Raw genomic sequence first — 24,828 nt, 5'->3', positions numbered from 1 at the left:
ACTCTTCTGATTGTAATGTTTTGCCTCAATTTACTTGGGCCTCCTTTATTTTTCTGGTGTACCCCCCTTCTCCCAGGGGATTTAGTTCCCACGTTTAATACCTTTTGCATTGGAATTGTCCATGTCTTACTGTCTTCATCTTTTAATCCAGTACATGTGATGTGTAATATATTATGCTTCCTTAAATGTTATTCATCAAGGCATGTGGCACATTAATGTCCTACTCTGGTCTCTGAGTTTTTTCAGTTTTTTTTTTTTTTTTTTATGAATATATGTCAAATGGCTATGCTTATTTGTTATAAGGTTGCTTTGTAACATTGTAAAATCACTAATACAAAATTACAAAAAATGATTTGACCAGTTTGTTGTGGGTGAACTTGGGTGTCCTACGCAGAGCCCTGACCTCAACCCTGCTGAACACCCACGGAAGGAATTTGAATGCTGATGGTGATCCTCATCAACATAAGTACCTAACCTCACTGATGGCACCACAGATTCCCACAGACACCCTCCAAAATCATGTGAAATATTTTCCCAGAAGAGGGGAAAGTGGGTAACTGTTTATTAATTCTCATGGGGGGTTATTTACGAAAGGCAAAGCCACTTTGCATTGCAAGTGCAATTCCAAGTGCACTGACAATACACTTGGAAGTGCAGTCGCTCTGAATTTAAGGGGTAGATCTGAAATGAGTGGAAGCTCTGCTGGTTTTATCATCCAATCATGTGCAAGCTAAAATGATGTTTTATATTTTCCTTGCATGTCCCCCTCGGATCTACAGTGACTTTACTTCCAAGTGCACTTGCAGTGAAAAGTGGATTTTCCTTTAGTAAACAACCCCCCATTGCGATGTAATATGATGTTCAACAAGCCAATATAGGTGTAGTTATAAGTAGTCCGCAAACTATTGGCCATATGTTTAAATGGACTTCAAATAAACATAAACATGAAGGAGAAAGAGCAATAAGTGAAACACAATGAAAACATAAGTCTGAGCCTGAAGTAGATTTTCATGTGAATAATCAAATTAATGTCACTCTGGCTTTCTTCATAAACGGGGCATTGCACACATATTAGATGAGAGACATATGTTTCATTGTGTCCCATTACATATTGAAGGTTTTCTGGAGACTTTTCTTTGCCATCTCTCTGGTCAGTTTGTTCCATTCTTCAGGATAGTTGGCTGGTTTAGCATTATACTCTGCTGCAAACTGCTCATTGTACTCTTTGAGAATGAATTTCCAGTAGTCAGAAGCTTCTATACTCTCATCAGGTTGAATTTTCCAGTCTGGGTAGAAATCTCTATAATCCTTGTAGGGATGAGGATTCCATTCTGTGAGCTCATTCTTAAATGTCCCATTGCCAACCACAGAGGTAGTACAAATGTCATGACTAAGAACTTCTGTTGCGCTCCATCTGTAACGTCCTAGTCCATCTGGGCGATGTACGGATGCAAAGTGCTCCTCATGGTCTGTCCCTCCAGCCTCACAGGGGACTTTGCAGAAAGGACATTGCTTCCCGCACCCAAACACCTTCTTGAACAGTTCATCCTGAGGCTTCACTACAAGTCTGGAAAGAACATCTTCTGTACTCAGAGATTCCAGTTCTGCTCGGATCTCTGCTTCTGTATCAGTCAGACTGAGCCTCATATAATGAATAAAATCCTCAATAGCTGCCGAATTTTGAGAAATGATCGCCTTCATTGTCTGCTGTGGTATCACCAGATCACTGTTCAATTTCTCACACAGATGGGACAAAAAATCTGAAACATCTTTAAGGTTTAAAGCTGGAGGATTGTTAAGACTAGATCTGACCCGTCCCATGATATTAGACAGAATTCTGACTTGTAAAGTACTTATATTTTTATATTCCTTTACAATATAGTTAGTTATCCAGGATTTTGCAAAGTTTTTATAGTCACTTGAATAGTTTACATAGTTTTTGAAATTGTCTTCCTCCAGGAGGTTCTCTAGAACCATCAACTGGAAAAACATTCGAGAGGTGTATTTTTCTGAATCTTTGCTATTTACGATGTCATCTACCATTTCTATTCCCAGTTTTCTGTTAATGTGATCAGTTAGCGATGGTTTAAAAATGTTTTCACAGACTCGTTCAGCGAGGCTCTTGCTCTCATTTTTTTTCTGAAAAGCATTTTTGAATGAATCAAAGTATACTGGTTTCAGTGAATTGAGCCTAGCATGGGGGTCATCCTTTTGTAAAAAATTGAAATGCATCTGCTGAAAACCATCAAGAACGTGTCCCAAAATGGTCAACTTCAAATCGAATTCACGATCAGCTGAAAAATAATTCATTGCATCATCATTTTTACAGTGTTCATCAATTATCTTCAATATTTCCCTGCAGTATGTGTCATCATAATCGGCGTCTATTTGTGTTTTCTTTTTTGAATAATAATTAATACATTTATGCAACACATTCTGGAAAAAATCTTCATATCGGAAATCCCCTTTCCATTTCTTGTATTGGTAACTTACAGTTGTGTACTCTTGGCTAAACAATGATGGATTCTGTTGTTTTTTGGGTTTGGGAAAATGTTTTGTCTTCTGTATTTTTTCATTAACAGCAGAACCTCTTTCTTTCATGTCCTTGGTGAGCACTAGTAACATCTCTCCCTCAATGTCACGCTCTTTCCGATTACTAACCTTTAGATCTTTTGCTGTATTATTCCAGATTCTTTCAAGTTCCTTCTCCAGTTCAGCATTGCTCGGCTCGTGTTTTCTCTGTCTACGCTCTTCTATAAAGTTGGAGACCTGCTGTTCAATTCTTTCAATTTGCTGACTGCATACATCTTCTACACGGATGTTATCTTTTCGGATCTGAATAGTTTCATTAAGTTTGGTGATTGAAGATATTTCAAGACTTTTTCTCAAGTTCTGAGCACTGATCACAAAGTCCGATTTGTATTTTATTAGTTGGGCCCCATCTGTCTCTTTACTGAAAAACTCTTCCAGCCAAGCTACAATCTCTCCCCCCTCTCTTGTGAGAATACATTCTGCTTCTTTTTTACACTCATTGGCTTTGGCTTCCAGAGTTGCAGCAGACTGATTCTTGATCGTTGTCTCAGATTCGGTTAACCATTCATACATCAGTTTATTGAATTTCCAGTCACGTTCAGAATATTTTATAGATAACTGGTTGTAGGCTTTTGCTATCAAGCTGTTTCTGAAACTAAATATGAAGTTTTCATGTTTTACTGCACTCCACAAGTCAGATACCCATGAAATGAATTCATTAATGTTTTGTGTCTTATTATGCCTGTCTCGCATTAGCTTTAGCAGTTTTTGTTTGAGTTCATTGACATTTTCACTGTATGCACTGTTGACTGAAGCCATTGGTGGGACTCCATGCCACAGACCAGCAATATAACAGTTGTCGTGTTCTAGGTCATACTCCATGATATCAGAAAAACTTTTAAACTGTGTATTTTTCTCTGTAGCTGCCACAGTTCTGGTCATTTCATCTAACTGGTCCATCAGCTTCTTCCTCCCTCTCATGTTCATGGAATGAGCCGATACGTCACTCACATTCTGATGGACAAATTGGCAGTTGGGTTTTTTCCCAATTTGTTTCATCCTAAGAAAAGCATGGATGACAATTTGTAAAATATCTTTCATTACACTTGTATTTTCCATGGACATGTTAATTAGGGTGATGTCACTCAATCCAATCACTAGAGTCGCCAATTCATTATCATGTTCATAGCTGCCATCAAGAGAATCCAACTCTGGAGCTTTCAATCCTTCAGTGTCAATCACCAAAATGAACTCGCACATAAAGTAACTCTGGAAATTTTCCTTCACTTTCAGAAGAGTCATGAAGGCTCCTCGTGTACATCGTCCGCTGGCCACCGGGAACTGCAACCCAAACATGGTGTTCAGAAGGGTGGATTTCCCTGTACTCTGCACCCCAAGAACTGTTATCACTCTCAGACTGTCTTTTCCTTTGACTTTCTTGTTCAGCTCACACAGTACATCTTTTACCCATTGTAAGGGAATTCTGGACGCATCTCCATCTATAAGCTCCAGAGGAAACCCATCCAACAGAAGATCTGCAGCTATCCTTGGAAGAGATGCAAAGTTTATGTCTAATTTCCCTCTTCTTCCCATATAATACCAGGCTTCATAGAACTGACTCACTTCTCTCAAAAAGTGCTCAATGCCCAGAGAACTGTCAGATATCCTCTGATCCAATTTGGTCAGCTCCGCCTGCTTGTCAGGCAAATGACATGTTTCTTTATATTGAGCTCGTAAAGGGTAAAGGCATTTTCTTGCCTTAACATCAAGATGAAATTTTAACCACTGTAAAAAATAGAACTTTTCTGATGTATTTATTGAGGTGATTGCATTTACAAATTTGGATATTCCACTAGAAATGTTACAATTCCATTGCTCTTGTCTTATTACTTCACATTTTTTTCTGAGGTCAGATTTGTATTTCTCCCCATTACTATTCCCTTGTCGTTTCATTTGGCACATCTCCTTTTCTAATTTGGCCATTTCTTTCAGCGGCTTTGCTTGTAGTTTCATTGTTTCTTTCTTGTATTTCTCAACATCTTCTATTTCATCTGTTATTTCTTTTGCTGTCAATTGTGCTTTCTGACATTCCTCAAAGTCCTCATCTATTCGGATCCCATGTCTGGAGGCTTGTTTTGCCAGTGTTTCTAGACTGAGAGTTTTGATATTATTTTGAACTTTTGACAGAAGTGATGAATAAATCTTCGAAACAGCCTTTGTCTCATTTGCATTTCTTGGAATTGATAAAACATTGTCTTTGGTTAAATTTAGCACAGGTGTCAAGAGATTTAGTCTTTCCCGTGTGTCCTCCATCATCCTGGTGTCCTCTGGGCTAATTATCAAGAGATATTTTGTATTGTGGCTGTTATACTTCTTTAACAGCTCGTATTGGTCCTTACTGATACCATCTGTAAGAATCACAACGACTGATGAGATTTCTGTCAGAAAGTCAAACTTCTTCACATTAGACTCAAGTTCTCCTCGAAGATTTGTAAAAGCCACCGGCTCTGGAAATTTACCTTTACCACCAGGAAAATACCAGGAAATTTCCACCAACCCGTCTGATATTTTTCTTGGAGCATTTCCACCCTCCATATCCCTGTGGATAAAATGTTCATGTTGGTGTTGTGATGTGCCCAGAAGGTGATTTAACATTTTGGACTTGGATAGCCTACAATTCCCCAGTCTTACAAATGAGATCGTTGGCATCGAGACATTAACCAAGCTGTCCTCCATAAATCCTTTGCTGTCTGATAATGACTGAGGTCTCCATTTCTTTACTATGCCTCTCATTGCCCACAGCATGAAGGTGCATTCTGGGCCATCAACATCAGGCAGCAGCAGAGGGACAGCAAACTGACACATTGACATTTTGGATATCATTTCTTGCTGCAGGAAATGGTCTGAGCAATGAAAGGCAACAAAAACCACATCAAGAGGGTGGATATCATTTTGTAAATCATTTTCAAAAAGCAATGTAAAGCTGTCATCCTTATTACTCTCACTCTCACTCTCACTCTCACTCTCCTCCGATTTAATAAAAAGCGTATTTATGTTTCTGGCTTCCCCATTTAGTGACATCAACCTTCTTACAAAATACCATAATGCGTTATCATCACAAGGCTCATCTGTCATTAAACTTTCTGGGCCAATTTCAAGAACTTTCTGTAGAGTCAGTTTTGAGGTTTGTTCAGTGCCAATCTTCATCTTCTCCAACAGCATCTTCATCTTCTCCTTGAACAGAATTTCTTTCTCTGGAAATAGATGTAATTATCTTCAATAAAAATAACATCAGGAACACTTTTGTACATATTATGAGTTGTAGGTTGGTATTTATTAAATGTAATCAATAAAAAATAAATGAGTGTCCCAGGATTTCATTACAACTCTGGATCTAATAGACCTGGGCTGTTTTCCAGTTGATTGAGGGGACCTGTGCCAGCACTGTCAAACAGAGTGATCTCCTGTAACTATCTCTACATAGGTCTGACACCTACATCAGTATTAGCTTCAGCAACGTAAATATGGAGCCTCCACACAGGGGAAGTTGCCTAGGCTAAGAAAGGGTTCCCCACTGACACCAACACCTAGACATTCCTTTCTCCAAAGGACACCAACGCTGAGATGTTCTTTCTCCCATGGATACCACCCCAGTGTCTGTGTTTGTGGGAGAAAGAATGCCCTGGTAACAGTGTCCATGTCAGGAAAAATGCTCTTCCTTCATGGTTAGTGTAAGCCCAGGGTCGGACATTCCAACAGAAAATGTCCGATCGGATTGTATTGTCGGATAATCCGACCGTGTGTGGGCTCCATCGAACTGTTTCCGTCGGAATGTCCGACCAACAAAGTTTTAGAGATGGGCTATAAAATTTTCCGACAGCATGATCCGATTGGACTTCATCCGATCATTTGTAGAGAATTCCGATCGGACAAAGTGCCACGCATGCTCAGATCAAATTCCTAGACCAAAGCTATTGGCTACTAGCCTGAACGTAGTCCCGTCGTAATGATATTACGTCATCATGTTCCGTACGATCGGATTTTCCGACAACTTTGTCCGACTGTGTGTATGCAACACAAGTTTCGGACAAAATCCAACGGATTTTGTTGTCGGAATGTCCGACCGTGTGTACAAGGGCTAAGAACAATGTCCCAGTCTTGCAGGTCAATGGGATGAAGAATGCCTGAGCAAATCTGGAGAATGCCCTAAAGTAATGGTATTGTTAATGAAAATTCAGAAAGTAAATTTTTTTTTCACTTTCTGATTCTGCATTCTTGGATGTGGCACCCAAAGAAACACGCACATCTTTTGCCATTAGCCCCTTTTTTTTCTGTTAATGAAAATTGTTCCATAGATGCCAACTCCAGGGCATACTTCCTCCCATAGACATCAAAGCCAGAAAATTCTAGATATGTGCACACCAAAATATTTAATTTCAGAATTTCGTTTTCATCCGAAAAATACATTTATTTAGTTACTCCCTAAATTCCTTTTTATTTAGTTCCTTTTGTTAAAAAAATGCATTCATCTGAAAATCCGAAATAATTAAGGTGGAATCTGTCATTGAAGGCTTATGGTGTCTGTCGAATGTTCTAAGAAGATTCCACGGAGCAGCTAAACTGTACGACACCGCAAGCGTACATGTCCGGTGGAATGTTCCGCCTACAAGCTATAGTAGAATTCTAATGTTGTATGACACTAGTAATAATTGTATTAATTATTATTACTAGCCAACCAACATTAAAATTCTTCTATAGCCTATATATCCCTTGCCCTCTGCCTCTTACCGAAGCCGTCAGCCATTTTATTCTCTAGGGTGTTCAAAAACAATGTATAATGTTTGGGGCTTCTAAGTCATTTTATAGCAAAAAAACAGTTTTTAACTGTTTGTAAACAACAAATCTCAGAAATAGGCTCGGCCCTTAAGTGGTTACATTTTTTTTCCGCATGATACATATCCCCTGGGGCAGGACCCGGGTCCCCAAACACTTTTTGTGACAATAACTTGCATATAAGCCTTTAAAATTAGCACTTTTGATTATTCATGTTCGTGTCCCATAGACTTTAGCGGTGTTCATGTGTTCTGCCAAATGTTTGCCTGTTCGGTATGTTTTGGTGCGAGCCGAACTGGGGGGGTTCGGCTCATCCCTAATCAGTATATTGCATCAGACCTATTGTTGGCACTTATGAACATTAGGATCCAGACCCTCACCACCCTATTTCTGTATTTATGCTATGTAATCAGGCACCTCCAGGTGATTGTACATCATTTCTGATTTTTTATAGAGTCTTTAGGGCTTGAATAATAGTTTTTTTTTGTAAGTGGTATTTAATAATTAGTTTCATAAATTATACCATATTGTTGTTTTTCATCAATTATTCTGTATTTTGTAGTTCTCTGTTGATTTCATAATTATTTATAACTCACCATTTTGAATTTCTTTTCTTGATTTGTTTGAAAAATCACTGAAAAAAAAGGACAGAGTATTTAATTACGATAACCTAAAACTATCTGAACGAAATTGTTACTGAAATTTTGGACCTTAAAGTTTATAATGTGTCAGGGCCAATTAAAAAAAGAAAAAAAAAAAAAACATTCAGTACATCTCTGCAACCCATGCACATCTCCCACGGATTTGATATGGAGATAAATACTAAATGTACAGGCAAAATGCCTGCCAATCCCGGCAGCAATCCAGTGTGGTCTTCACTTCCTGTTTGAGCTGAAAATGGTGCCTCTGATGAACTGCAATCCCAATCTGTGGTGTCAGCCCTGACAGTTCTCCCTTGTGGGATAACAAAGCACATCTTCCCTATAGATTCTATAAAAAAACTAAAGCTCCATGGAAAATATTTGGGAAATGAGTCACATATTTGTCATATTTTGGTGAAATACCAAAAACAAATATAGGAAAAAAGGAGTAGCCCTAGTCTAAACTACCTTCTGTGCTGCTCCACTAAATTATCCATGTCAAATCATTTAAAGTGAAAGTAAAGAAAATCTCAATTTTTTTGTTGACACCAGAACAGTAGAGGAGAAACTTTCCATTGGGAACACTAGTTCTGGTGACAGCCTGGGATTCCCAGACTTTGGAGGGATTTTCTCTCACTTCCTGTTTTGCCTATGGGACAGGAAGTGAATGAAAATCTCCCCTATGGGACACATATGGCAAATAAACAGTATTAAAGGGGGCTTCCAGAGGCAGCCCTTATCCTCGTCAACATGGGGTCAAGTTGATTTGCTAGGGAAGGGGGTGCCAACTTCTGAGGGCAGGAAGGCTTGTAGCCTGATATGGTTCAGAAAGGGGGGGGATGCTCCTCCTCTCCATCCTTTTCTGGACAGCTAGGCTGCATTTTTGAAATAAGGGTCTGGTATTGATTTCCTGGGGGACCTCACCCTTTTTTTGCAAGCAACCCCTTAAAATCCATACCAGACTCAAAGGGTCTGGTATGTATTTTGGAGGGAGACTCTAAGCAAATTTTATTTTTTTCATTATTGCTATGTAATGTGCTACTGCAAAAGTGATATTTACAGAGAAAAATATAATAGAGTTTAAGTTGCCGGGAAATGACATTCATTACCAGCTTATTTAAAAAAAAAAGAAAGACCCTTCCAAAGGTCACCCAATTATTTAATTGCATTACTGTATTCCTTTGTAAATGTCAGCGCTGCTGCAACACTTTCTGTAAATCACAGAGATACGTCCCTTCACAGGAAGGATTAGGACACCCCCAGGCACGTTATTTAAAGGAAATGGGTATTTTTTTCCCACTTTAAGCGTTTAAAAAAAATAAAAAAAAATGTGCTGCTTCTGGTCCTATGGACCTTTTTACATATGTATTGCATTGTTTCATGTTCCTCAGGGTAATGCCCAACCACCATGCTATTTTTGGACTCCCCCCTGACTAATAGCCCAGAAAATTGGTATTTTTAATTTGGCAGATTTATCTCCCATTGATTTCAAAGGGGGTTTAAAGCTTAGCATTCAAACTTCTGATTCTGCTTTGGCATCCAAACTTCTGCACCTAGGGCATTTTGGTTTATCACTAATGGTGAGAGGCCACTGGCCAAAAATTCCTGCATGCTGCTTAAAGGGACAGTGTCACCTATTTTCAGGATATAGTTTGGGTACTTACACCCAGTATTGTGGGCTTCACTCAAGTCTAGGTGCTCCAACGCTGGAACTTTGGGCCCCAATGTCCAGTGGGGGGGGGGGGGTTTAGAGATCCTAACAGACCTTTAGTTTTTAGAACCAATCCTTAGTTAGGACCTCCCTGGTTTTAGGGCTTATGGAGAAGAGACATTTGGTCTTCCAGGTATCTATAAAGTTACCCAATATTGGTGTAGCACTAACCCCCGAAGGAGCTGCTGGTTTTATTGGGCTTATCGTTACCTTCTTCACCTCGTCTCCATCTAGGGTTTCCCGTGGTAGATGGCCCAAAGAAATGTAGAAACTGATACTTTATCTTCCTTTTTACTTAGGGTAGAGGGTTAGCAAGAAAGTTCAGGTACTTTGGAACTGCAAAATCAGAAAGTCCCTTTATTGTAAAAATCCAGAGAATTACCATTTCACAGCTGGCTTCTCACCACCCCCGGATAGACCTCCTCTCACTAGGCCTAGCAGCCGGAAAGGTGTTAAGTAAATGAAAAGTCTCTGTCACAGAATTGTATGTAGAACACTTGAGCAAAAGTCTCTGCCACAGACTTGTACAGTATGTAACTGAGGGACTTAGACAAATTTTAGAGAGCTATCATAGTGTAAATCCATTTAGTGTCCTTCAACTCAGCCTCCAGGTTACTTCAGAGAAACCAGCCTTGTGCATGGCCCTCTCCCGAGGAGTCTTCCCCTGAGTGCTTCTGGGCCTCTCCTTAAATGAGACGGCACCAGACCACTTTTGGATGATTAAGCCCCGATATCCATTCGGGCCTGTCCCTGCAGTTGCTTCGCCTCGGGCTATCCAGCCCGAGACTTGGAATTGCATGGATCCACACCCCAGGCCAGGAGGGCCATGAGAGCTGGTCAGGAGGACCAGGACCAAACATACAGAAAGTATCTTCTGGACTGAACCGGAACCCCGAAACACGTGATCTCAGTACCTTAAATACCTTCTCCTGGAATGCACAGTAGGATAAACACTCCCACTAGGCTGGTTCTGAGAGAAAGAAGGGTATCCAATACACCTAGCTAAACTGCATTCTCATACTTGTCGGCGGTGACAGCAACACCTGCGGCCCAAGAGAACTCAGTGCAGTTCCAGCTAGACTGATACTGAGACCTGTGGCAGCAGGCAGGTAAAGTCACCTGGTTGTATCCAGGATGGGAAATATGTGTGCCCTAGATTCAGGCTTTATGCAGACTTGTACAACTAGAGGGGAAGAGTTAATGAGCACAGCTGAAGTAAATGGGCTCATTAAGACCTCTACAAAAAACCCCAGCATGCTTAGGGAGAAGCTCCATCCTGGAACCAGTTTTGTGTTGTATAGACTGGGGAGTGTGATATCTGTTCTGTGCGGTGAGTTAACGCCTGTGTGGCAAACCTTTACAACAGAGGCAGGGACTGGTACAGTACAAGGCTGCACCCAGTTGTTAGACAGAGAATCTAAGTGTGTAGTTAGAGGTCAAGCTGACCAGGATTTATTTTCATGTTTTATTTTTGTTTGGCTGTTATATGTATCACTGCATGTAGCATAAATAAACCGGATCTTTTGTTTTTTGCACCTACAACGCTGTCTGCTGTGCCTGATTTTGTGTTGTGAACCCATCCAGGGGGTCACACACACCCGCTGCCGAGCTAACCCCTCACAGTTGGTGGAGAATTTTGGCAGGTTTTTTTTAAGGCCAGCATGGAAGAGATACTGAGACAGCTGGCTCTAGCAAATGCAAATCAGCAGCAAACAAATGCGGGTTTACAAAGGAGCCTTGCAGCTCAACAGCAGAGTCTGGAAGCTCAGCAGAAGGCTCACCAGCAGAGTCTGGAAGCTCAGCAGAAAGCTCACCAGCAGAGTCTGGAAGCTCAGCAACAAGCCCAGCAGCAGACAAATGCAAATCAGCAGCAGACAAATGCAACTTTGCAGCAGAGTTTGGAAGCTCAGCAACAAGCCCAGCAGCGATCTGAAGCCCGCTTCATAGACCTGTTGCAGAAGCAAGAGCAGAGTTTTCAACAGCAAATAGAGACATTGATACAGCAACGTCCGCAGACCAATGAAGCAAGTGGTTACAATAATACCGCATCCTTTGGTGTGAGCCGTTTACTGACAAAAATGACTGGAGAGGATGATCCGGAGGTGTTTTTGACCACATTTGAAAGGACTGCTGAAAGGGAAAAGTGGCCTAAGGAACAATGGGCTGGACTGGTGGCCCCTCTGTTAACTGGGGAATCGCAGAAAGCTTATTATGACCTAGAGCCTGACCAAGCAAAAGACTATGTGGTACTAAAAACAGAAATATTGGCAAGGCTGGGTGTCACCCTGGCCGTCCGGGCTCAGCGTGTGCATAATTGGACTTTTCAGGTTGGAAAACCCCCCAGATCTCAAATGTATGATCTCATTCACCTGAGCAGGAAGTGGCTGCAGCCAGAGATTTTGACCGCACCAAACATTGTGGAACGTGTGGTTATGGATCGTTTCCTGAGAGCTCTTCCTACTGCCACCCAAAAATGGGTAAGCCATGGAGACCCAGAAAATGCAGATAAACTTGTGGATCTGGTTGAGAGGTACTTGGCTACAGAGAACTTGACCACCTCTTCCAGGGACTCATGGACTTTCCATCCTAAGACCAGATCATCCCCAGTGGCGGGTAAGATGACTCCAAGGGGTGAGGGTGGAGAGAGTGAGAGGGTGGGAGTTCTACCTAAGGTCTGGCGGGAGCAGCCCAGGAAGCCCATGCTGCAAGAGACAGCGAAAAAGATTATTTGCTACCGTTGCCGGCAAGAGGGACATATTGCAGCCAATTGCCCCGTTGTGGATGAACCTATGCAATGTGACTTTATAAGGGAGAGACGTCAGTCGCTGTTTGCGACAGTTGCATGCACTGCCATTCGGGGACCTGAGAAACATTTATGTAAAATGTGTATTAATGGCAGAAATGTTGATGTGTTGCTGGATTCAGGTAGCCTGGTAACATTGATAAAAGCTGAATTAGTTACTACAGAGGTCTCTGGGAAGAACAGGGTGGCTGTTATTTGTGTACATGGGGACACCCGAGAGTATCCTGTAACTTCGGTGTTTTTTGAGACCCCCAAAGGTAACCTCTCTCATCAAGTGGGGTTAGTGTCTCACTTACCACATGATGCTATTGTGGGAAGGGATTTTCCAAAATTCTGGGAACTCTGGGATTGTCCTGAGCCCCCCACTGGTGCCCCTATAGACCAGGAAGATGACCAGAATTCCTCTGGGAGTGGTGAGGACTCTCCTGAATTTCCCTTGTCGGTATTGGCGGGGGAAACTCGAGAAACTGGGGAGGAGCCAACATCTTCAGATGAAAACATGCCGTCTGTGGAATTTTCAGATCTTGAGGTTCACAGGGAAAATTTTGCCAAAGAACAGTTAAAAGATCCCACCCTAATAAAGGCACGGGAAAATGTGGTGAAAATAGATGGCGAGTTAGTGAACCCAGATAAGACTTGCACTTATCCTTACTTCACTATGGAAAGGGACCTGCTGTATCGAGTGGCTCAAAGGGCAGAAAAAACCATTGAGCAACTTGTAGTGCCCAAACCTTACAGGAAGTTGGTGTTAGAATTGGCCCATGGGCACATTCTGGGAGGTCATCTGGGGGCCGAGAAAACCAGAGAGAGGGTACTGCAGAGATTCTATTGGCCTGGGGTCATGAAGGAAACAGAAAATTATTGTTCCTCCTGCCCTGTGTGTCAGAAGTCGGCACCTATGCCACATTTCCGTAACCCACTGGTACCTCTTCCTATCATTGAGGTCCCCTTTGAGAGGATCGCAATGGATTTGGTAGGTCCGATAATGAAGTCTGCTAGGGGGCATCAGTACATTTTGGTTATATTGGACTATGCCACCCGTTATCCGGAAGCAATTCCTCTTCGAAATACCTCGGCCAAAACCATAGCCAAAGAGCTATCTCTTGTTTTTAGCCGCGTGGGTATTTGTAAGGAACTGCTTACGGACCAAGGTACACCCTTTATGTCCAAGGTTATGAAAGAACTATGCAAGTTGTACAAAGTGAAGCAATTGCGTACATCTGTGTATCACCCCCAAACAGATGGGTTGGTTGAAAGATTCAACAAAACCCTTAAACAAATGTTAAAGAAGGTGGTGGATAGAGATGGAAAGAATTGGGACTGTCTAATACCCTATCTAATGTTTGCCATTAGGGAGGTACCCCAATCCTCTACGGGTTTCTCACCCTTCGAGTTGCTCTATGGGAGACACCCCAGAGGGCTGCTGGATATCGCCAAGGAAACTTGGGAAAATGAGAGTTCTCCTCACAGGAGCGTGATTGAGCATGTCGCCCTGATGCAAGATAGAATTGCACAGGTAATGCCAATCGTAAAGGAACATTTGACCCAAGCGCAGTTAGCACAGCAGAGAGTGTACAACCGTGGGGCCAAGACCCGTACTTTTTCCCCAGGGGATAGGGTCTTGGTGCTAGTCCCTACGGTTGAAAGCAAATTTCTGGCCAAATGGCAAGGTCCATACGAATTAATTGAAAAAATTTGTGAGGTGAACTACAGGGTTAGACAGCCAGGAAGGCGAAAGCCGGAGCAGATCTATCACGTCAATCTGCTGAAAGCCTGGAGGGATAGGGAATCCCTAGTCGCAGAGACTTTGTCACAAGCACAGCCTGATTGCTTAGTTCCTGAGGTTGGAATAGCAGACACCTTATCGAAAGCCCAACAACAGGAGGTTAAAGAGTTTGTACTTCGTAACAAAGAGATTTTCTCTGAGCTGCCGGGACAAACATCTGGCGTAGAGCATGACATTATCACCCCGCCAGGAGAAAGGGTAAAACTAAAACCTTATAGAATACCAGAGGCCCGACGGGAGGCAATACGTGGGGAGGTTCAAAGGATGCTGGAATTGGGTGTGATAGAGGAGTCCCAGAGTGACTGGTCCAGTCCTATCGTACTAGTGCCCAAACCTGATGGGAGCTGGCGGTTTTGTAGCGATTTTCGACAACTGAATAAAGTTACAAAATTTGACACCTACCCCATGCCGCGTATAGATGAGTTGATTGACCGGCTGGGAACAGCCCGATATATGACAACTCTTGATCTCACCAAAGGGTATTGGCAAATTCCCCTGGCCGAGTCGGCCAAGGAGAAAACTGCGTTTGTAACCCCAGATGGGGCATTCCAATATAAGAGAATGCCGTTTGGGTTACAGAATGCACCGGCAACATTTCAACGGAAAATGGATAAGATTCTGAGGCCCCATCAGAAATATGCTGCAGCTTACCTGGATGATGTGATTATCCATAGCACAGATTGGGTCTCACATTTGCCAAAAGTACAAGCAGTCCTAGACTCTATCCGGGAAGCTGGGTTTACGGCCAATCCAAAGAAGTGTACCATTGGACAGGAGGAGGCCAAATATCTTGGGTACACTATTGGGAGGGGGGTGATAAAACCCCAAGTCAATAAAGTCGAGGCCATACAGAGTTGGCCACGTCCCAACAGCAAGAAACAGGTACGAGCCTTTCTGGGAATCGCTGGCTATTATCGACGATTCATTCCCCATTTTGCTTCTCAGGCTGTGCCCCTCACCAACCTGACAAAAGGGAAAGAGTCTGTTATGGTTAAATGGTCCCCAGAGGCTGAAGAAGCATTTCAGTCCTTAAAAACAGCCTTATGTAGCCAGCCAGTGTTGTACTCACCAGACTTCTCTAAGGACTTTGTTGTACAAACTGATGCATCAGACGTTGGGTTAGGAGCAGTGTTATCCCAGGTCTGGAACGGGGAAGAGCACCCAGTCATTTACCTCAGCAGGAAGTTGAAGTCCCATGAGGTAAATTACTCCACGATTGAGAAGGAATGTTTAGCAGTGAAGTGGGCTCTAGATTCCCTTCGGTACTATCTGCTAGGTAGGCACTTTGACCTGGTGACTGATCACGCTCCTTTAAAGTGGATGGCTCAGAACAAGGAGACCAATAGAAGGGTAAATAGGGGGTTCCTGGCCCTACAAGAATTTAACTTTACAGTTAAGCATCGCCCTGGTGTTAAAATGGGGAATGTGGATGCTTTGTCTCGGATACATGCGTGTCTGGCTGCTTGTGTTACAACCCCAAGGTTGAAACAAGAGGGGGGGGGGGGGGGGGGGTATGTGGCAGCAGGCAGGTAAAGTCACCTGGTTGTATCCAGGATGGGAAATTTGTGTGCCCTAGATTCAGGCTTTATGCAGACTTGTACAACTAGAGGGAAAGAGTTAATGAGCCCAGCTGAAGTAAATGGGCTCATTAAGACCTCTACAAAAAACCCCAGCATGCTTAGGGAGATGCTCCATCCTGGAACCAGTTTTGTGTTGTATAGACTGGGGAGTGTGATATCTGTTCTGTGCGGTGAGTTAACGCCTGTGTGGCAAACCTCTACAACAGAGACAGGGACTGGTGCAGCACAAGGCTGCACCCAGTTGTTAGACAGGGAATCTAAGTGTGTAGTTAGAGGTCAAGCTGACCAGGATTTATTTTCATGTTTTATTTTTGTTTGGCTGTTATATGTATCACTGCATGTAGCATAAATAAACCGGATCTTTTGTTTTTTGCACCTACAACGCTGTCTGCTGTGCCTGATTTTGTGTTGTGAACCCATCCAGGGGGTCACACACACCTGCTGCCGAGCTAACCCCTCACAGACCATAATTTAACATAATTGGCCCTAAAACCCAACTGTGGTTTCAGGAACATTAACTTTGAAAAACACATAGTGTGTGCTCGTCAGGAGCCAGCGCTACATTGGTATCTGTTATTGTACTTTTTTTTTCTCTTATTTCCATTGTGTTTATTAATTTGCTGTGTGCATTGCACAAATAAATATTCTCTCTTCAGCCTTGGTATGGTGGGGGGTGTGGAATTGCTGGAAGGGTCAATGTAATTCGGTGTCAGGGGACCCAAACCCCAGCGGCTCATTCCGGGGGAAAATGCTACATACTAATGGCACATGGCATGGTAATTTCAATCAAGAAATAAGAGACCATAATTTGATTAAGCAGAGTAAAAAGTGCAAAGCAACAGGCCTAGGTGGACAGGCATGCAAATCTTTTGGCAAGTAAAACAGCTTTTAACTTTTTTTGTGGAACATCTATCCCCATTAGGATCCACCCACTATCAGTGTTTGGCCTAGAATCTGCTGATTTTAAGGGGGTACGTTCACAAAAATCTACTCTTTCCATCGGTTTATGGCCTGTGCTACACCATAGTAGTAATGTTTTTTAATTGTTATGTTCATACACATTTATCTTTATTTAATTTTATTTTTTTCTGTATTAGGTATTCATGCTGTGGTTGGCCGGGACACAGCAGAGGCCAGGAACATCTACAATTCTTCTTTTTTTTTTTTTTCCAATAACATTTTTTTTATTCACGTGAAGTAACATAACAGGCAAAAGAAATCACATTATGCAATTTCAGTAAACAAATATTGCATGACAATTATAAATGTCTTCCGGTTACTTTGACATAAACATGGACTCTGGATCTGAAACCAACTGAGACATCACTCGTAAAAAGGAATACCGGAAAGACTTATGTAACATCGCCTTCATAAACAGTACAATATCCTGAGAACTGATAACACAACTTATCTGTAGGTTACGTGTTTAACCACTACAGATCCGCGCTATTGCCAAATGACGGCATTAGCGCGGACCTAGATTGCCAGGACTACGTCTATTGACGTCGTCCCGGTTACGAGCGGCCTGCGCGCCCCCTGAGGGGCGCGCGCGGCGCGCTCTGTGATCGGCGAGTCCGTGAGACTCGCCTGATCACCGATCCGTGTAAGGGGTCGATCCCGACCCCTTATCACGTGATCAGCTGTCAGCCAATGACAGCTGATCATGTGATAAAACGGAGCCGGTAATCGGCTAGTATTCCTCCTCGCGCTGACAGCGCGAGGAGAAAAAAAAAAAGCCGATCGCCGGCGGCCGTGTTCGGGACATTAGTCCCGATCACGGCCAACAATTCAAGCGGACACCTGCCCCCTGCGAGTGCCCACCTGCCACCCGCAGTGCCATCCTGAAATAAAGTAAGTGCCCCCCTGTCAGTGCCACCCAGCAGTGCCCATAGTGCCCACAGTGCCACCCAGCAGTGCCCACAGTGCCACCCAGCAGTGCCCACAGTGCCACCCACAGTGCCACCCAGCAGTACCACCCACAGTGCCACCCAAAATCTGCCTCAAAGGTGCTGCACCCCAGTGCCGCCCATCAGTGCCGCCCATCAGTGGCCAGCAGTGCCGCCCATCAGTGCCCAGCAGTGCCACCTATCAGAGCCACCTATCAGTGCCACCTATCAGTGCCCATCAGTCCCATCTATCTGTGGTACCTATCAGTGCCCATCCGTGCCACCCATCCGTGCCACTTATCCGTGCCACCCATCCGTGCCATCTTATCTGTGCCCATCTTTGCCCATCAGTGCCGCCTTATCTGTGCCCATCGGTGCCGCCTTATCTGTGCCTATTAGTGCCGCCTTAACTATGCCTATCAGTGCCCACCAGTGCAGCCTATCAGTGCCCACCAATGCAGCCCATCAGTGCCCACCAATGCAGCCCATCAGTGCCCACCAATGCAGCCTATCAGTGCCGCCTAATCAGCGCACTTCAATGAAGGAGAAAAATTACCCGTTTGCAAAATTTTATAACAAACTATTAAAACATGATTTTTTTTTTTTTGCATCTTTTTTTGTTTGTTTAGCAAAAAATAAAACTCTGAGCTGTAACTAAATACCACCAAAAGAAAGCTCTATTTGTGGGAAAAAAATGATAAAAATTTCATTTGGGTACAGTGTTGTATGACCGCGCAATTGTCACTCAAAGTGCATCAGCGCTGAAAGCTGAAAATTGGTCTGGGACTGAGGGGGGTTTAAGTGCCCAGTAAGCAAGTGGTTAATAAGGGAGGGGGGGAGGTATAGGGGGACATAAAGGAGGATAGAAAAGAATAGAGAAGAAATAGAAATAAAGAAGGAGCAAGACTGTGTTCCAAGGCAGCCTTCACAGAGGAGTTCTCACCAACGCCTTCCGATATGGGCCAGAGGCCTAGTTAGACGATCTGCTAAGGTCGAGGAGCCCTCAACCCGTGGACAAGCTATCAAATGCATCTGAATATTTAAACTGAACCCATGGGGACCAAGTTTTGTGAAATTTTTCAGAAGATTCATTGGCTATAGCCAGAGTCTCCTCCAGTGCAAATATATGGTTTACTTCCCTCAGCCATTCTTCAACTGATGGAGTTGAAGTCGACTTCCAATACCTAGGGATCAGGGACTTAGCAGCAATAAGGAGGTGCTTTGTTAAGGACCTTTTGTATCTACCAAGGGGACAATCAGAAATATGTAGCAGGCAACATGCCGGTGTCAGTTGTAGGGTCGTGTTCGTAATGCGTAAAATTAGATCACAAATTTTTCCCCAAAATACAGAAATCCGGGGGCAATTCCACCATATGTGCAACATGTCTCCTTTAGCCTCACCACACCTCCAGCAAAGGTCTGTGGAAGCAGGGTACCATCTCTTTACTTTCTCTGGGGTGGCATACCATTGTGACAAGAGCTTATAAGAGTTTTCCTGTAGCCTAGTGCTAATAGAGCACTTATGTGCCAAAATACATGCGTTTTGCCACTGCAGGTCCGTAAAATGAGTCTGGAGCGACGTTTCCCATTGTTCCTTAAAACGGACAGAACATCTACAATTCTATGCTTTAAGTATGAAATCAAAAAAATTGCAAATCAGACGTGGAATACTATGGACATAAACTTTACACTTACAAGCAAGAAAACAGGTCTTCCTACAGGAGTTAGTTATAATTAAAAAAAAATCAAGTTAACGCCTTGGTACTGTTAGAGATAGCCAAGCCCTCAGTGCCCACACTACCCCCAGAGCAAATTAACTGGCTGCTATGATGGTAGTTTTAGCACTCATTTGCATTTTTCAATTCATAACTGCATGTATTTAACTTTTTTTTCATGTTTTTTGTGGCACCCATGCAAAATATCTTCAAGTTAAACCATTAGAATACTGGAGTTTAAGAAAATTAGCAATATGGTTGCCCAGATACAAAGATCTGACTTAGTTGCTGCCTAGTTTAGTAAGAATTTTCACCAGTATTTACAGGATACCCAAAATGAAATTAATTTCTGATATATGCCTTTATGGGTCATATACTGTGTCACCTGCAATTTACTATTACACGTGTCAGTAAAATAAATAAATAAAATACCTTGGTAAATTAGCATTATCTTCCAGATCTTGAGTGCTCTGCAAGCAATTATTGTTTCCTAAAATTTCAGAAGTTTGAGAACTGGCCTCACCATACTGCGGTGAACATGGAACCATGAAGTCTTGTACTTCTGTGCCATCACCTATCTCCAGATATTCCGATTTGGCGGTATTAACTTTCATATCAATAGGTTGACTGTTTGACTCATTAGAGTTAAGGTCATCATCAGAGGCTGGAATGGTTGGTGCGGAGCTTTCAGTTGCCTTGTAAAATGCTGATTTAGTCTTGGATTTCTCATTCTCAATCATGTTACTATTCCTGCCTTCTCTTTCAGATAATATGGATGACCTGCCCTTTTCTGTATTCAGTTCATCATATGTTTGAGCCTCAGCTTCGGATGAAACATTTGTCTTCATATATTCTGGCTTTGGTCTGCTAGGTTGCTGTAAATCAAATACATTTGTTCCTATATGTATTTTATCTTCATGCCACAGCTGGGTCTTTGTCTTAGATAAGCAGCCATTGATATAGATTTTTGAGTTGTTGACTGGAGTTAGAAAAACCTCTCCTTCTTCTGTCTTCCTGATCACACAGTGTTCACATTCAGCCTCAGGACCAGAGATCTGGATGTCTTGAGAAGGTCCAGAGCCAATCTTGGTGATATCATTTATATTATGGATAATTAATGTATCACGTTGGATAAGATAGCATTCATTACTAAATGTGACATTCTGTTTTTTAAGAATGATGCCCATGTTCTCTAAATTCTTCTGCCATTCCTTTGTGGCAACCTCGGTCCTTTTCAGCTTTTCTTCCCATGAGGTTTGCAGAACATTGAGAAGATTTTCCTTTTCCTCCAACTGTGACTTGAGTTTTATTACTTCTGCCTTCACGTGCTCTGTTGTTGTAAGCTGCTCTCTGAGTCTTTTTATTTCCTCCTGTAGCTCCTCTATGGCTTTGGATTTCACATCCTCATTGACCACGGCTTGGTTGACTATTCGTTTGGCGCTCTCTGCGTATTTTAGGGTAGAAAGCGTTTCCTGATAATTATCTGCTGCAGGACTGACTGTGGCCAACATAATCGTCTTGCTGTTTCCTCCAAGATTGTTCTTTAGCAGCCAGGTGAGCACAGAGTCTCTATATTTCACGTGTTGACTCTTCCTTTTATTTTCTGAGATTTCAGCCAATGAATTTATGACTAGACCGAGAGTTAAGAGGGATTTGTTGATATTAAAACATTCCTTAAGCTGACTGCCCTGGGCTCCAGATTTGGAGGACCTCTCACTTCCTGCCAGATCTACCAGGCTGACCTTACTCACCAACTCTCTGGAGGCTCCAGACTTGTGATCATGTGACATTTTGTGGCGTGTTTGTGTAACGGTCAGTGCTAGTATGGCATGAGAACGACTGCTCTGCTCATTCATCTTGGTTTCTGCAATGGCCCTGTGTTTGTTACCTTGGTCCAGCAGCAATTTTATCTCTTCATAGCTTTGAACAGCATGACAAGATAACTCCTCTACATATGGACCCAGTAGTCGATCTTCTCTAACTCTTAGTTTTGTTTGCTTTTTTTCCAACCTGAGAAGATCTCTCACCTCTTCATTATATATCTCTAAATAAGAGGCCTCAATCCTGATGGCTTCCAAGTCACTGGACTCTTTATTAAATAAAGCAGTGCAGATTCTTGGCACAATACCAGGTTGGTCATCTGTCCCCATCATTGAAAATGTTTTTCCTGATCCTGTTTGGCCATAAGCAAAGATACACACATTGTAACCAAGCCATATGTTCTCAAGAACTCCATCTCCGAGATGTTCAAAAACGTCCTCCTGCCCAGTATCATATTTATCCTTTGTCCAGAAACAGTTGTCATATGTGAAGATATGAGGTTCTTTTCTCTCTTTTTCCTTGCAGGAAATGGGTGGCAGAAGGGTAATCTGGTTTCCACTGACCCGAACAACACACTCTGAGTTTAGTCCATCTTCCCTCTGATTCAGAGGACGGACCCTCACAGCCACTTTCACTTTGCTGTTATTCATGTTCCCAGTTTTCAGATAACCTTTGGGGAGAAAATATAAGAAAAAGTGAAAACAGTCTTTGAGATCTGAATATCCTTATAATACTGACCTGCTGAATCACATGCGTAAAACAAACAAAAATCTGTGTCAATAGAATATGCTTGACATCCTTAGGATTTTACATTTAGATGTTTCTGTTAGTTAAAAAAAAATCACTATATGCTAGCATATGAGGAAAGCATGAACAAAATGTCTGCCAAACAATATAAATACTAATTTACCAAAGACCAGAGTATGTGCTTGTAGTCATAACTTGTAGTGCATACAAATAAGGTGCATTAACCACTTGACCACTGGGCACTTAAACACCCTTAATAACCAGACCAATTTTCAGCTTTCGGTGCTCTCACATTTTGAATGACAATTACTCAGTCATGCAACACTGGACCTATATGAAAATTTTTGTCCTTTTTTCACACAAATAGAGCTTTCTTTTGGTGGTATTTAATCACCGCTCAGTTTTTAATTTTTTTGTGCTATAAAGGAAAAAATACAGAAAATTCTGTAAAAAAATTAATTTTTCTTTGTTTCTGTTATAAAATTTAGCAGATTAGTAATTTTTTCTTCATAAATTTTGGCCAAAATTTATACCACTACATATCTTTGGTAAAAATAAGTACAAATTGGTGGATATTATTTGGTCTTTGTGAAAGTTATAGAGTCCACAAGCTATGGTGCCAATATCTGAAAATTGATCACACCTGAAGTACTGATGGCCTATTTCAATTCTTGAGACCCTAACATGCCAGAAAAGTACAAATACCCCCCAAATGACCCTTTTTTGGAAAGAAGACATTCCAAGGTATTTAGTAAGAGGCATTATGAGTTTTTTGAAGTTGTCATTTTTTCCCACAATTCTTTGCAAAATCAAGATTTTTTTTACTTTTTTTTTTCACAAAATTGTCATATTATCAGTTTATTTCTCACACACAGCATATGCATACCACAAATTACACCCCAAAACACATTCTGCTATTACTCCCGAGTAGGGATGAGCTTCGTGTTCGAGTGGAACATACGTTCGACTCGAACATCGGCTGTTCGCCCGTTCGGCGAATTCCAAACGTAATGGGCCGTTCGCGCCAAATTTGTGTTGCGCTCACGGCCCACAATGCACTGCGTCATCGCAGTGCATTGCTGGCTCATGATTGGCCAAGCATGCACTGTGACCCCGCATGCTTGGCCAATCACAGCGCCAGCAGAGAGGAGAGCCATGATTGGCCACAGGCAGGATGCCTGTGGCCAATTATAGCTCAGGCTGTGTAGTACACGCCCCACACTATATAAGGCCGCCAGTGCGGCGGCCTAGTGTAGTGTGTTGGCGTCTGAAGCAGTTAGTGGGTGTTCTGTGTACCTTCAACACAGTACACACCGATTGTTTTCGGCCGATTTTCGATCTTGCTGTTGTGTAGTGGTTGTTGTCTGTGTACCTTGACCGCAGTATACACCGCTATATTCACCTCACCTATATAGCTAGTGATCTATCTTTTATAATAGAGCTCTGTACCCAGTACACACCGCTATATCCACCTACATAGCTCTTCTCTATTTGAGCCCACTTGCCATCTGCAGGAGTTATTGGAAGTTGTGTGTGCCTCCAGCACAGCACAGTATACATCTGTATATACCCCTTTATCTCTGGTGTTCTATAAAAAAGGCATATGCAGGAGTTAGTGGGTTTTTTGTGCCTCCAGCACAATATACACCTGTATCTACCCTTTATTGCTGTTCTCTAATAGAGCCATCTGCAGGGCTTAGTGGGTGTTGTGTGACTCAATTACAGTATACCCCTTTATCTCTGGTGTTCTATAATAAAGGCATCTGCAGGAGTTAGTGGGTGTTGTGTGACTCCAGCACAATATACACCGGTATCTACCGTTTATTGCTGTTCTCTAATAGAGCCATCTGCAGGGCTTGGTGGGTGTTGTGTGACTCCATTACACTGCTGTTTTACCCAACTCCCTTCAGGCCATTACCATGTCTGGAAGGCCAGCAAGGAGAGGCAGACAGGCACGAGCCGATAAAAGAGGGCAAGCAGGCTCTGTGTCTAGAGACAACAGTGCTGGTCGTGGACGCGGTGCATTGTCATCAGCTCGTGGCCATGGGACACGCTTGTCCTTCTTTTCGGCAGCTGGACATGTTGAACCGCAACATGCCAACGACTTGGTAGAGTGGATGACCAAGCCCTCTTCATCCTCCTCATCCTCTCTCACCCAGTCTCAGGGTACTAGCAAAGCAGCTGCCAACGCATCGTCTTCCCTCCTCTCAATGTCATCATCAGTGACTCCTTCCCTAGACCCACCACGTCCTCCTGAGGAGTCTCCTAAACTCTTTGAGCACAGTGTTGTGTACATGCTCCAGGAGGATGCCCAGTGTTTTGTGGGCTCTGATGATGACACTCAGCTAGAGGAAGGCAGTAACGTGAGCGCAGAGAGAGGGGATGCTCAAGAAGGACAGCAATCTGGCAGTCATGTTCCACAAGCTGCAGCATACTGCCAGGTTTGCTACAGCGATGAAGAGGGAGGGGATGATGAGGGCACTGACTCCACGTGGGTGCCTGGAAGGAGGAGGAGGAGGCACATGTCCAACGAGGCAGGATGCCCTCCGGGGGCCAGCTTAGGGGCAGCACACTGACTGAATCACACCGCAGAGCTCCGCCTGTGCAGGGCGCTGCCTCTGCGCGTTATTCTAAAAGTTCTTTGGTGTGGGCCTTTTTTGAGACGAGTGCATCAGATCGCACCGCTACTATTTGCAACATATGTCTCAAGCGTATCTCGCGTGGCCAAAACATCAGCCGCTTGGGTACCACATGCTTGACCAGACATATGTTG

The 24,828-nt window shown here is 42.9% G+C and overlaps 1 protein-coding gene across 1 annotated transcript; it reads right to left on the bottom strand.

Moving 5' to 3' along the window:
• Positions 1–21,971, bottom strand: LOC143925602 (interferon-induced very large GTPase 1-like). The gene is made up of 2 exons (XM_077450075.1): positions 19,912–21,971; positions 1–5,786 (listed from the first exon to the last, which is right to left on the bottom strand). Exons 1-2 carry the CDS (start codon positions 21,956–21,958, stop codon positions 1,105–1,107), a joined length of 6,729 nt encoding a protein of 2,242 aa, XP_077306201.1. The 5' UTR covers positions 21,959–21,971; the 3' UTR covers positions 1–1,104.
• Positions 21,972–24,828: the final 2,857 nt, after the last annotated feature.

Source organism: Lithobates pipiens, unplaced genomic scaffold (assembly GCF_037356315.1).
Source record: "Lithobates pipiens isolate NorthernLeopardFrog02 unplaced genomic scaffold, aLitPip1_a1.2 Scaffold_22, whole genome shotgun sequence".
NCBI classification, from domain to species: domain Eukaryota; kingdom Metazoa; phylum Chordata; class Amphibia; order Anura; family Ranidae; genus Lithobates; species Lithobates pipiens.
The sequence above is the reverse complement of the archived record's forward strand: the minus strand, read 5'-3'. Positions and strand labels throughout refer to the sequence as shown.

Coding starts and splice junctions, on each gene's coding strand:
- LOC143925602 (XM_077450075.1), bottom strand. CDS start 21,958: ATGAATAACAGCAAAGTGAAAGTGGCTGTGAGGGTCCGTCCTCTGAAT. Junction 5,787..19,911: donor TAATTTACCAAGGTATTTTA/TTTATTTATTTT, acceptor ATCTATTTCCAG/AGAAAGAAATTCTGTTCAAG.